The sequence below is a fragment of the Microcaecilia unicolor genome, chromosome 8 (genome assembly GCF_901765095.1).
Source record: "Microcaecilia unicolor chromosome 8, aMicUni1.1, whole genome shotgun sequence".
Classification (NCBI taxonomy): Eukaryota; Metazoa; Chordata; class Amphibia; order Gymnophiona; family Siphonopidae; genus Microcaecilia; species Microcaecilia unicolor.
The window spans coordinates 240,514,099-240,526,742 of NC_044038.1; the positions used below are offsets into that span (position 1 = coordinate 240,514,099).

A 12,644-nucleotide genomic window follows, 5' to 3' on the forward strand; every position below is an offset into this window, starting at 1 on the left:
GTCCCATTTCCCTTTCCCTATTTGAGATTCTACATGGAATGTTGCTAGTGGAGGAGTAGCCTAGTGGTTAGTGCAGTGGACTTTGATCCTGGGGAACTGAGTTCTTCGATTCCCACTGCAGCTCCTTGTGACTCTGGCCAAGTTACTTAACCCTCCATTGCCCTGGTACAAAATAAGTACCTGAATATATGTAAACCGCTTTGAATGTAGTTGCAAAAACCTCAGAAAGGCAGTATATCAAGTCCCATTTCCCCCTTTCCCTTATGACATCACAATATCAGAAGTGAGCCAAGTATCGGGCAATCAAGCCATTGTGACATCACTGATGAGGTTGGCTCTTATTGGTGGAATGAGTGGAGGAGTAGCCTAGTGGTTAGTGCAGTGGACTTTGATCCTGGGGAACTGAGTTCTTCGATTCCCACTGCAGCTCCTTGTGACTCTGGGAAAGTCACTTAACCCTCCATTGCCCCTGGTACAAAATAAGTACCTGAATATATGTAAACCGCTTTGAATGTAGTTGCAAAAACCTCAGAAAGGCAGTATATCAAGTCCCATTTCCCTTTCCCCCTTTCCCTTATGACATCACAGTATCAGAAGTGAGCCAAGTATCGGGCAATCAAGCCATTGTGACATCACTGATGAGGTTGTCTCTTATTGGTGGAATGAATGGATGCGTAGCCTACTGGTTAGTGCAGTGGACTTTGATCCTGGGGAACTGAGTTCTTCGATTCCCACTGCAGCTCCTTGTCACTCTGGGCAAGTCACTTAACCCTCCATTGCCCCTGGTACAAAATAAGTACTTGAATATATGTAAACTGCTTTGAATGTAGTTGCAAAAACCTCAGAAAGGCAGTATATCAAGTCCCATTTCCCTTTCCCCCTTTATGCCCTCCCTCCAGTTTTCTTGTAAACTGTAGCAGCTGCATGTGCCTGACAGATCAATTGCAGAAACTGTAGAGAAAAAGGATGTGAGGCTGTTCCATGGTATTAGAACAAGTAAAACAGGACAGAGAGGAGGGGGGGGGGGGGGGGAGCCATGGGGAGAGAGAAGAGGACGCCCGCCCCGAGGCCAAAACTGGAGAGGAGAAAGTTGAGCCCTGTTTTGCAGCTTTTCCAGTCAAGTCTGCAGGCGGCAGCTCCACCTGCTGAGTACTGAATAATTCTGTACTGCATTCCCAACTTCCCTGGTGCCAGATTAGTCATGCAAAGCACAAAAGAGCATTCCAGCTGTAGGAATATGCAAAGGTTTTTAGCCTTTAACTGCATGAAAATCAACCGCTCCCTACAAATGAAAAGGGAGGCATATAGACAAAAATGTTCACAAATATATAATTTAATAAAATATGAAGCAATAAGGTGAACACAACCAGTTTTATATAGTTAGATAAATAAAGCTCTTTATATCAACAGATAAAACTCTACTTGGCCAACTGCATACCAAACTATGGCTCTCATTTTAGAAGCACTATTTGTGTTTAACATGTCACATGCATGTCTAAACTGTATGAAGCGCTATTTTACAAAACCCTGGCAAACCAAGTGAAAAAAAAAAGGCAGGAGGTATATTGAGGTATCCCATGGGCTGAATTCTATTCCTGACTTATATTAGCAATTCCAGGCAGCATGTTGATGTGCTGAGGACACAAGAAAGATGTCAAGACTTACACCACATATAAAGCATGAATATGTGCGGTATTTGCAGGAGAACTGATATGAGAGTCTGTGAGCCTGACTGCCATCTCTGTCCACCCAGGTCTGTTTGTGTTTCAACCCTATTGGTCCCACCCATGCCACAATCCCTCCCGAGATTAAGTGCATCCCTAGCCATATACACACCTGGTTTAATGCTTCTCCCCTCCTGAAGCCCAACCACTTTCCCCTTTAAGGCTTTGATTATTTTATAATAGAATTTGGAGTATGATATAACAGGGCATCCATAGCATATGAATAGTGCACCTGTTTTATGATTTTTTTTAAACAATAGATAAAAGCAACATGGGCATCTATGTGTCTTTATTAAAACAAAAAAAGAAGCAAGCATGCACAACACATGCAAATACAAACACATTTACACTTGCTCCCATGTAGGCATGTGTGTCCATATATCACATCTCCACTCCAACTCTGCCCTTGAGAACGCCTATGTGCAGCATGCCTATGAATGCACGCAGTCAGCGCACAATATGCTTTCATGTTCATACAGAGTCAGACTTTACAATTGCTATATGTTTGTATTGGAAAGCTCTGCTTGTTCTCAATAAAAAAAAGATTAAAAAAAAAACTTGTTTTCCTTGTGTGAAAGAGGCTTTATAAGTGGAAAAGCCTTTCTAAAATTACCCCTTGTTATAACAATGAATTAACTGAAAAATATTGATAAACACACACACACACAAGCCCAGCATGCGCACCATTTCCCATACTACGGAAATTCAGGGGCCCTTTAACTAAAGGGTTACCGTGCGGCAATCCAGGACTACCGCTGGTCCAGCGCAGGTGCCGGCAGTAGTTCCACCCCCCAGCACGCACCATTTCCGGCACTAGCGGAAATATTGAAAAAATATTTTCACAGGGAGTTTACCTGGTGGTAATTGGGCAGCGTCGCACACTACCTGCTACCGCTGGGTTAGCGCGGGAGCCCTTTCCACCACCTCAATGGGTGGCGATAAGTGCTCCCCCTCCTGAAATGACCGCATGGCCATTTCATTTTTGGTTATTTTCACCTGCTGCAGTAAAAGGGCCCTTTATTTCTGTATTTTCACCGCCTGGTTAGCGCAGGAGCCCTTACCACAACCTCAATGCAAAGTTGCCAAGTTGCCCATTCCAGGAGGGAGACTTTTTGGCCAGTCCTGGATTTCTGCCAAACTCATCTTGGTGTATTACGGGACTTGCAGCTCTGACCGCAATGGATAGAATCATGGACTACGAATACTACTGTGGTTTGGGCTGTAAGTTTAAAACCAGAACCGGCCAAAATGTCTCCCTCCTGGAATGGGTAACTTGGCAGCTCTGTCAAAGTGCGTCCTCGAAAATGGCCACATAGCAAGTGCAAACTTACCGCGTGGCCATGTTTTCTCCCTTTTAACCCTTTGCGGTAATAGGGGCCTCAGCGCATGGCAAAAAAACATGCACAGCCACTAGCTGAGGGTCCCTTTTACCGCAGCTTGGTAAAAGGGCCTTTTAGGTAGTCAATAATTAATTAGTGAAATGAGCTGACTAGAAGGAAGGAAGAGCTGACTGAGGGTACTGTTGTATAATATTTTGTTATTTACAAGCCCTATTTTATTGCATTCTGGGAACTGAAGTTCTTCCGCTTGACATTCAAGAAAACCACTAGTTTTGGACCAATCTGGCGTGTTATAGTTGGCCTTTGTCACGTGACAACCCGCTTAAACTCCGCCCCCCCTCCAATCGTGTTCCGTGGGTGACGCAGGCGTGAACTTTCACCCGCTTCCTTATTGGTTGCTGGGGTCCGGCGCGCAGGCGCGCTGCGTCTTTTGCATGGCGCTGCAGGAGCTGGCACGGAGGAGGAGGAGGGGCGAGCCAGGCGCCATTCGGGGTACGGTGGTGCAGTCGGTGTGTCCGTCCGGGGGAGGATGATCAGCGCGCGCAGGAAGGAGGAGCACGCCGTGTCCAACGGAGCCGTGAAAGCCTCCCCGTGGAGCAAAGCCCTGCGCGGTGACTCGGTCTGGGAGGACAAGGTTCACGGTGCCTTTATGTTTCCTGACCTTTCCCGCTTCCTGTCTCGGGAGGGGGAGGGGCGCACTGGTTCTGTCAATGGGAAGATGAAGGAGAAGCAGAGAAAAATGTGGCCTTCCATGCTATCTGCTCTCCCTGTCACAGATCTACTATTTGACATTTCTAAAGCGCTACTAGGGTTACGCAGTTTAACAAAGAAGGACAGTCCCTGCTCAGAGGAGCTTACAGTCTAAAGGACAGAGGTGTGGTAGCCGTGTTAGTCCACTCTTAAAAGTAATCAAACAAAACAAAACATGGAAAAGAAAATAAGATGATACCTTTTTTATTGGACATAACTTAATACATTTCTTGATTAGCTTTCGAAGGTCGCCCTTCTTCGTCAGATCGGAAATAAGCAAATGTGCTAGCTGACAGTGTATATAAGTGAAAACATTCAAGCATTACTATGACAGTAAAATAGATACCATTGGAGATTCTACATGGAATGTTGCTACTATTGGACATTCTACATGGAATGTTGCTACTATTGGAGATTCTACATGGAATGTTGCTATTCCACTAGCAACATTCCATGTAGAAGGCTGCGCAGGCTTCTGTTTCTGTGAGTCTGACGTCCTGCACATACGTGCAGGACGTCAGACTCACAGAAGCAGAAGCCTGCGCGGCCACATTGGTGATCTACAAGGGCCGACTTCTACATGGAATGTTGCTAGTGGAATAGCAACATTCTATGTAGAATCTATAGAAATCAAACAAAATAAAACATGGAAAAGAAAATAAGATGACACCTTTTTTATTGGACATAACTTAATACATTTCTTGATTAGCTTTCGAAGGTTGCCCTTCTTCCTCAGATCGGAAATAAGCAAATGTGCTAGCTGACAGTGTATATAAGTGAAAACATTCAAGCATTACTATGACAGTCTGACAGGGTGGGAGGATGGGGGTGGGTCGGAGGTATGCATGGGGACATCAAAGCATATCATTGATATTCTAACAGGATGGGTGTGGGTAGGTGAGGGGAGGGGTGATCAACAGAGAAATACAGCTTTATGGTTTATAATGGGCTAGGAACCCCAGATCCTTGTTAAGTCCTTTCTGTTGGGTGTTAAAATATTCAATTATTCTGACTTCAAAGGCCTTACGAAATAAGATGATACCTTTTTTATTGGACATAACTTAATACATTTCTTGATTAGCTTCCGAAGGTTGCCCTTCTTCGTCAGATCGGAAATAAGCAAATGTGCTAGCTGACAGTGTATATAAGTGAAAACATTCAAGCATTACTATGACAGTCTGACAGGGTGGGAGGATGGGGGTGGGTAGGAGGTATGCATGGGGACATCAAAGCATATCATTGATATTCTAACAGGATGGGTGTGGGTAGGTGAGGGGAGGGGTGATCAACAGAGAAATACAGCTTTATGGTTTATAATGGGCTAGGAACCCCAGATCCTTGTTAAGTCCTTTCTGTTGGGTGTTAAAATATTCAATTATTCTGACTTCAAAGGCCTTACGAAATAAGATGATACCTTTTTTATTGGACATAACTTAATACATTTCTTGATTAGCTTCCGAAGGTTGCCCTTCTTCGTCAGATCGGAAATAAGCAAATGTGCTAGCTGACAGTGTATATAAGTGAAAACCTTCAAGCATTACTATGACAGTAAAATAGATACCATTGGAGATTCTACATGGAATGTTGCTACTATTGGAGATTCTACATGGAATGTTGCTACTATTGGAGATTCTACATGGAATGTTGCTATTCCACTAGCAACATTCCATGTAGAAGGCTGCGCAGGCTTCTGTTTCTGTGAGTCTGACGTCCTGCACATACGTGCAGGACGTCAGACTCACAGAAGCAGAAGCCTGCGCGGCCACATTGGTGATCCGCAAGGGCCGACTTCTACATGGAATGTTGCTAGTGGAATAGCAACATTCCATGTAGAATCTATAGAAATCAAACAAAATAAAACATGGAAAAGAAAATAAGATGATACCTTTTTTATTGGACATAACTTAATACATTTCTTGATTAGCTTTCGAAGGTTGCCCTTCTTCCTCAGATCGGAAATAAGCAAATGTGCTAGCTGACAGTGTATATAAGTGAAAACCTTCAAGCATTACTATGACAGTAAAATAGATACCATTGGAGATTCTACGCAAGGGCGTCTCCAACCAACGGTAACTCACCAATTCGCAGTCACTGCTGCAGACATAATTAAACATGAAACATCGTTGAAAAAATAAGTTTAACGATGGGACTATAACCCTGATGCTTCCAGGAGAAAGCTGGTACTGTTCTCAGAATATTTATGATCTGCTGCTTTTATTCTAATGTAACAAATTCTTTAAAACAGGTTTTTGTTAAAAATGATTTCTTTTAACAAAAACCTGTTTAAAGAATTCTTTATATTAGAATAAAAGCAAACACTTTACATTGATTTTGCAGCAGGATGGTCCAGTTTTGTTTTGTTTTTTTAACTGGGCTCTGTTCAAAAGTTATCTGCGAAGAGAAAATAATACTCTAATTAAAGTTGTCTTAAGGCAGGGCTTATTTTCTGCATGTACAGTAATTAAGAGAGGTTTTCCATGCTTTCGAGCTGTAAGTGAAAAGCCCGTAAATGTTGGGGACATGCTTATCTATTAATTGCATTCACGCTATCTGCCGATTTGCGTTTTCTGCGATTCAGAAAATCCACATCCCAACCCCCATCAATATCAGAACCTCCCTCCACAAGCAGCAGCTCCCGTTCAGAACTCTTGGGGGGGGGGGGGGGTTCTCTAGTGGATTAGTTGTAAGTTGGACTACTGCTGGGGGGGGGGGGGGGGCTCAGAGATATTTTGAACCTAGGCTGCAACAGGGCATGAGCATCCAGAGATCATTCAAGCCTTGTTATCCTACCAGGGAAACTCCCTGATAAATGCGTGGGGTGGAGGGTGCTAGTTTTGCTAATGTTGGGAGGGGATTGGGGTTGGGTCACAATGTTGATCCGGTGCTATGAAAAAGATGCATTAAAAAAAATATTTCAGTGATGCATTAATGCAGGGTTCGACAAACCCCAGGTCACCATGGTGGCTAAAGAAATTGGACCTGGTGCTTAGGTTTTGTTGGCAGGACACACAGCAATGGGCAGCTCAGTTGGAGCTATAGAAAGTGGGGCAGATTTCTGGAAGGTGTTTGCAAAGCAGTTATTTCTCACTTTGTGCCTTTATCTGAGATTAGATTTATAAGGACCATTTTAGATGTTACAGCACAAGCCATAGCTTTACCTTTGTCTCTGCAGGATGAATTCTTAGATGTGATCTATTGGTTCCGACAGATCATCGCTATTGTTTTGGGCGTCATTTGGGGAATTGTCCCACTGAAGGGCTTTGTGGGAATAGCAATGTAAGTGCTGGTTTTTTTCTTTCTTTCTTCTTTTTTTTTTTTTTTTAAAGCATTTAGTGTTAAACTTTAGATTTGACATGGGGCCCTTTTTGGGATATACCGGCTGCTCGTAGTAAAAAAAAAAAACATTTGTTGGAGGGGGGATTCTTTTTGCAGACCTTTTTTTTAAATGAGTTATAGGTGCCACGGATTTCCTTTTATTTATGTATTTATTTTGTGGTATAGTGGGGGAAGGTTCTGCTCTCTGTGGGGTATATGGATCAGTTTGTTTTTTGTTATGTGAATAAAACTCAAATATATTTCAAAATAAAAGCAAAACTTTACTTCTTTAGAAAACAAAAGTAAAAAGGAATAAACATATCACTGGTCCCGTTGCAGAGTGTGTATACCCTTTACAACTACCCTGAAAATGCTTTTACCAGTAGCACTGAAAAACCTCACTGTATTTTCAACATTGCACAGCATATGGGAACAGGGAACAATATAGTCTAGTACTGTTTTGTTCTATTTCCCAGTGTCTTTTTCCTTTGATTGTCCCTCTTCCCTTCCTGCCAGGCTGTGCAAATAGATAACTTGCCAAAAATCAGTACACTTGCTTTCAAGACATCCCCCCCCCCCAATTTTTTTGATTAGAATGTAGTTAGGTAGAGGGTACAGCTGTTGCCTTGGCCTCAAATCAAGTGCACCATGGCACTCTCTGGTCTGAGGCCGGTTAACGGTGATACTCGATCTGCTAACCGATTAAATAAGCAGATGAAGTTAGGCTAATCTGCTGAGTTATCCAGGCAAAGGTCTGAACACGAGCCAGTGCCCAGTAACTTCCCATATATCCAGATGCCTGGACGTAGCGTGGCAGGGCAACATCTGGACTTAAAACGTGCCGATTGCCACGGGCTGAATATTAGCTGGTTTATTTTTTAGCATAGCCTGTTGAGTTTTTTAAAAATTGTTGCTTAAAACATGAGATTCACCCCTTTTTGACCATTTCCCTCTTTTTCTTTAGATTCTGCTTGATAAATGCTGGCGTTTTGTACCTTTACTTCAGCAGCTTCCAGCAGATAGATGAGGAAGAATACGGGGGAACATGGGAGCTGACAAAGGAGGGATTTATGACATCCTTTGCACTGTTTTTGGTAAATCTTTCACTTTCCTTGTTAATTTGACTTTATTTGGGCTGCCTTTCCAGTTGTAACCTGCTTCACTACCTCATTGGGGGAAATGTAACATTAGATAATTAGGAATCTAAATGGGAAAATACCTGTGCAGTCTAACTGCAATGCTTTCTATACTGCCTTTGGCAGGAGCAACAGAAGGGGTTAACAAGCAAAAAAAAACAATGCAGAGGAACAGAAGCTCATCAAGTTACCTCATGGTCCCCAAAATGAGATTAAAAAATAGATTTTCAAACCCAGTTTGAACCTGAAGAATAAAACTTTGGGTCTCTCTTACGAAAGTGTGAGAAGGTTTTGCATTTACTGTGAGTTAGTCGCAAAATCTAGCACACAGTAAGTGTAAAGCCTGTGTGGTTAGTACACGGGGCATGTTGAGCATAAGCCCTGCATTTACTGTACAGGACAGACATGGCAGATTGGAAGGATGTAATGGTAGTACCATGAGACCTACTGCGAGGAGTTATGATAAGGGAAATGGGACGTCATATACCGCCTTTCTGAGGTTTTTTGCAACTACATTCAAAGCGGTTTACATATATTCAGGTACTTATTTTACACCAGGGGCAATGGAGGGTTAAGTGAGTTGCCCAGAGTCACAAGGAGCTGCAGTGGGAATCGAACTCAGTTCCCCAGGATCAAAGTCCACTGCACTAACCACTAGGCTACTCCTCCACTCATTCCACCAATAAGAGCCAACCTCATCAGTGATGTCACAATGGCTTGATTGCCTGATACTTGGCTCACTTCTGATATTGTGATGTCATAAGGGAAAGGGGGAAATGGGACTTGATATACTGCCTTTCTGAGGTTTTTTGCAACTACATTCAAAGCGGTTTACATATATTCAGGTACTTATTTTGTACCAGGGGCAATGGAGGGTTAAGTGACTCCCCCTGAGTCACAAGGAGCTGCAGTAGGAATCGAACTCAGTTCCCCAGGATCAAAGTCCACTGCACTAACCACTAGGCTACTCCTCTACTCCACTCCATAAATTAAAAGGAGAAAGTGTAATATCAATGCAATGCATATGAAATATAATATATATAAGATCTCATTAAGACTTATCTTATTACTTTATATAATAATATTAACGATAGATACAGTCTTGTAGGAGAAGGTGGGGACCAGTGAGAGCAGCTGCGCCACTGGACTTCTGGTAATGCAGCTGCTTTAATGCCTTCTTTTGAGGAGGTAGTTAGGGCAGCTGTGCTATCAGCAGTCATGACAGCTAGTGCACAGTACCGTCCCACGTGCCACCGTCGCCAGCTGCCACCTTTACTTCTGCCCCGTTGCACCCACTCACCACATTAAGCAGGTAGTGTGGGACATTTCCATGCTGGCTACTTTTAACACGTGGTAGGCATTTGTTGCAGATCCCCCTGCGACTGTCTACCATGCAGTAAAAACCTGCTCTAGCTGCTTAATACAGCTTAGTGAAAGGGCTCTTTCGTTCTTTAGGTAGGGATGGAAAGAAGGCTGAATATCGTGTTGAGTTTAACTGGTCAAAGGCTGGGGATGGGAGCAAAAGATCATATTTTATGCAAAGGGTTTCAGTGGGAGAGCAGGTAATAAACACATCAGACGGTTAGAGGCAGGTCAAGGTGAATAGCCCTTGAATAAGTATTAGGATTCCACTTCAGCTGTAGGTTGGGCATTGCAGATTCATTTCGGGTAACCGTATATCTGTCCAAGGCCAAACGAAGCGTTGGACCTCTTTCTCCAGTGGCCTTAGCTGAGAATCAGAATCCAGAACTCCCTGGGCTCCTGCATCTTTTGGTTTTAGTACCGTCACTGTGTCCAGAGCCACAGTTAAAGTGGTATAGCAAGTCTGGAATGATGAGTAAATAAATTTGAAATGAAATCATTCTTATCCTTTTCCCTTTTTGTCTTTTTCAGGTTGTCTGGGTTATCTTCTATACAGCCATCCACTTTGATTGATGCGGTCAGCTGTTCCATCTTTGTCAAGTCACGTCCAGGAACTTGGAACATTTTAAATGAATCAGAAAGACCGAAATGGATCTGGAAGGAGATGCAAACAAACGGAGTTCGCCACTAGAGGAAAGAGCAGTCTTAAAGACACATCTCCTGAAGCCAGTCAAGACATTATTCTTTTGTACAAATGTTGCTGATGCCACTTTTTTTTAAGTCCTCAGGTTTGAACACAGTATTGCAGTCTACCATGGTCAGACTTTAACTTTGAACTATTATCCCCAGACCACGCTCAACGCCAAGTATTCCAGTGTGGAGACTAATAAGAACTGAATACCGAAATCAGCCAATACATTATCATTTCTGTCTTCCACAGTAATCTTTCAGACACGACAGTTTTCATGTTTGGTGTCGGTCTTTTAAAAAAACAAAAATGAGGCTATTGCAAGTCTTTCTCCAAAGGTCTTGAGTGCTGCAGTGTTGAAATGGTACACAATATTTCATGATGAAACTGGTCCTTTATGTTAATTAAAGATCTGATTTATTCAAATAACAGCTATTATTTCTAATTCTTTATTACCATTTGTAACTTTTGGTTTTTTATGCTGGTAATTTTGTTTACAATCGATCAGTCGTGAATGTTTTTGTTATTTTTCTTTTCTTCCTATACTCTAAATTGAAGAGCGAGTGCAAATCTGCAGCTTTAATAAGTTATGGCAAGCATACACATTGTCAACATCAACAGAAGGTAACCACTCCACTGAAGATCAAATGTCAAGCAAAGAACAGTAGAGCAAAAAACCTCTCTCAGATGGTGTCCACAATGAAGTCTTTATTCAAATCGATAAAATAAGCATACGCATTGTCCATTTTCCTACTGGTAGTTTCACAGGAATGGGCTATACCTTTTCTGGAGTAGCTTCAGCTGCCCCTTGACTAAGAGAGAGCTGATTTTTGTTTGCTGTTAACGCTTACAAATATTGCATCATGTCCACTGCTAGCACTAACGCTCCCCCCGACCCCAGATTGGTGTGCAGGGCAGATGTGTGCACAAGACATTGAGTTACTGAGGTGTCAGTTAGTGACATTAAATTGACACTAATTTGGATTTGTGCAAGCACCTTGTGTCCACACAACCCAAAAGGGGGCATGGGCAGGTCAGAAGTGTTCCCAAAATTTAGGTGCAATGTTCAGAGTATGGAGCTTGCATATCCAACTTGTGCACCAGGATTTACACACACTGGAAACGGCGAAGATGACTCGACAATGCTTGGTAAATCCAAGTTTATTATATCACTGTAAAGACTCGACACGGCCGTGTTTTGGCCTGCCTCAGGAGTCTACAAAATCTAAGTTAAAACATGAAATTCTCCGAGGACAAGCAGGCTGCTTGTTCTCACTGATGGGTGACGTCCACGGCAGCCCCTCCAATCGGAAACTTCTCTAGCAAAGTCCTTTGCTAGTCCTCGCGCGCCCGCGCGCACCGCGCATGCGCGGCCGTCTTCCCGCCCGAAACCGGCTCGAGCCGGCCAGTCTTCTTTTGTCCGCACTCGGTACGGTCGTGTTTCGCCGTGTCGAGCCCCGGAAAGTCGACCTCGCGCGTCCAAAGTTATTTTTGACGTGTTTTTTCTTCGGAAAAGTCTTCTAAAGTGTCGGGAAGTGCTCCGGTTTTCGTGTTACCCTTCCCGTACCTCCAGCTTTTTGCCCCGATAAGTTTTCTTTCGTCGTCGGGGTAGGCCTCTTTCGGCCTCGGTCGAGATTTTCTCCCTTTAAATCTTTTGGTGCTCTTTTTCCGTCGTTTCGGACTTTGATTTCGCCGGCGTGATTTTTCCGCCCATGACATCGAAGCCTTCCAGCGGCTTCAAGAAGTGCACCCAGTGCGCCCGGGTTATCTCGCTCACTGATCGACACTCGTCGTGTCTTCAGTGTCTGGGGGCCGAGCACCGCCCTCAGAACTGTAGTCTGTGTTCCCTGCTTCAAAGGCGGACTCAGGTAGCGAGATTAGCCCAGTGGAACGTTTTGTTCTCGGGCTCTTCGTCGGCATCGGCACCGGGATCTTCGAGTGCATCGACGTCGTCAGCGTCCAGACCATCTTCCTCGGCCGCCCCTGCATCGAGTGCATCGAGGCATCGGGCCTCTGCATCGGCGCCGAGACATCGGATAGCTGCATCGACGTCGGTGGTACCGGGACCTCGTCTGCTGATGTCGTCGGACGGTGGTGCATCGTCAGGAGTGCAGGTGAGGGCTGTCCATTCCCCTGCTGGTGGCGGTGAGCCTTCGGGTGGGTCTCCTCCTACCCTGAGGGCTCCTGCGGTACAGCCCCCCCGAGACCGACCTCCTTCGGCCTCGGCCCCGAGGAAGCGACGGCTGGATTCTACGTCCTCCTCGTCGGTGCCGGGGAGCTCTGGTGACATGCTTCGGAAGAAATCGAAGAAGCATCGACACCGGTCGCC

General features: G+C 44.2%; 1 protein-coding gene across 3 annotated transcripts; it reads left to right on the plus strand.

Moving 5' to 3' along the window:
* The first annotated feature begins 3,481 nt into the window (after nucleotides 1–3,481).
* RAB5IF (RAB5 interacting factor) lies at nucleotides 3,482–10,619 on the plus strand. Of its 3 annotated transcripts, none has more exons than XM_030212985.1 (4): nucleotides 3,482–3,698; nucleotides 6,987–7,090; nucleotides 8,136–8,223; nucleotides 10,184–10,619. In XM_030212985.1, the coding sequence occupies exons 1-4, from the start codon at nucleotides 3,594–3,596 to the stop codon at nucleotides 10,316–10,318; spliced, it is 432 nt and encodes a 143-aa protein (XP_030068845.1). In that variant the 5' UTR covers nucleotides 3,482–3,593; the 3' UTR covers nucleotides 10,319–10,619. The 3 variants fall into 3 exon arrangements, with proteins under 3 accessions (XP_030068845.1, XP_030068844.1, XP_030068846.1); XM_030212984.1 differs by having other exon boundaries at nucleotides 3,485–3,698; nucleotides 8,094–8,223; XM_030212986.1 differs by having other exon boundaries at nucleotides 3,486–3,698; nucleotides 8,094–8,223; nucleotides 10,159–10,314.
* The last annotated feature ends 2,025 nt before the right edge of the window (nucleotides 10,620–12,644 follow it).

Bases quoted from the DNA above. Each gene is read 5' to 3' on its own strand.
- RAB5IF (XM_030212984.1), top strand. From the start codon at position 3,594: ATGATCAGCGCGCGCAGGAAGGAGGAGCACGCCGTGTCCAACGGAGCC. The intron at 7,091-8,093 runs GTAAGTGCTGGT...CTTTTTCTTTAG, and splicing joins GGCTTTGTGGGAATAGCAAT to ATTCTGCTTGATAAATGCTG. The intron at 8,224-10,183 runs GTAAATCTTTCA...TCTTCTATACAG, and splicing joins CATCCTTTGCACTGTTTTTG to CCATCCACTTTGATTGATGC.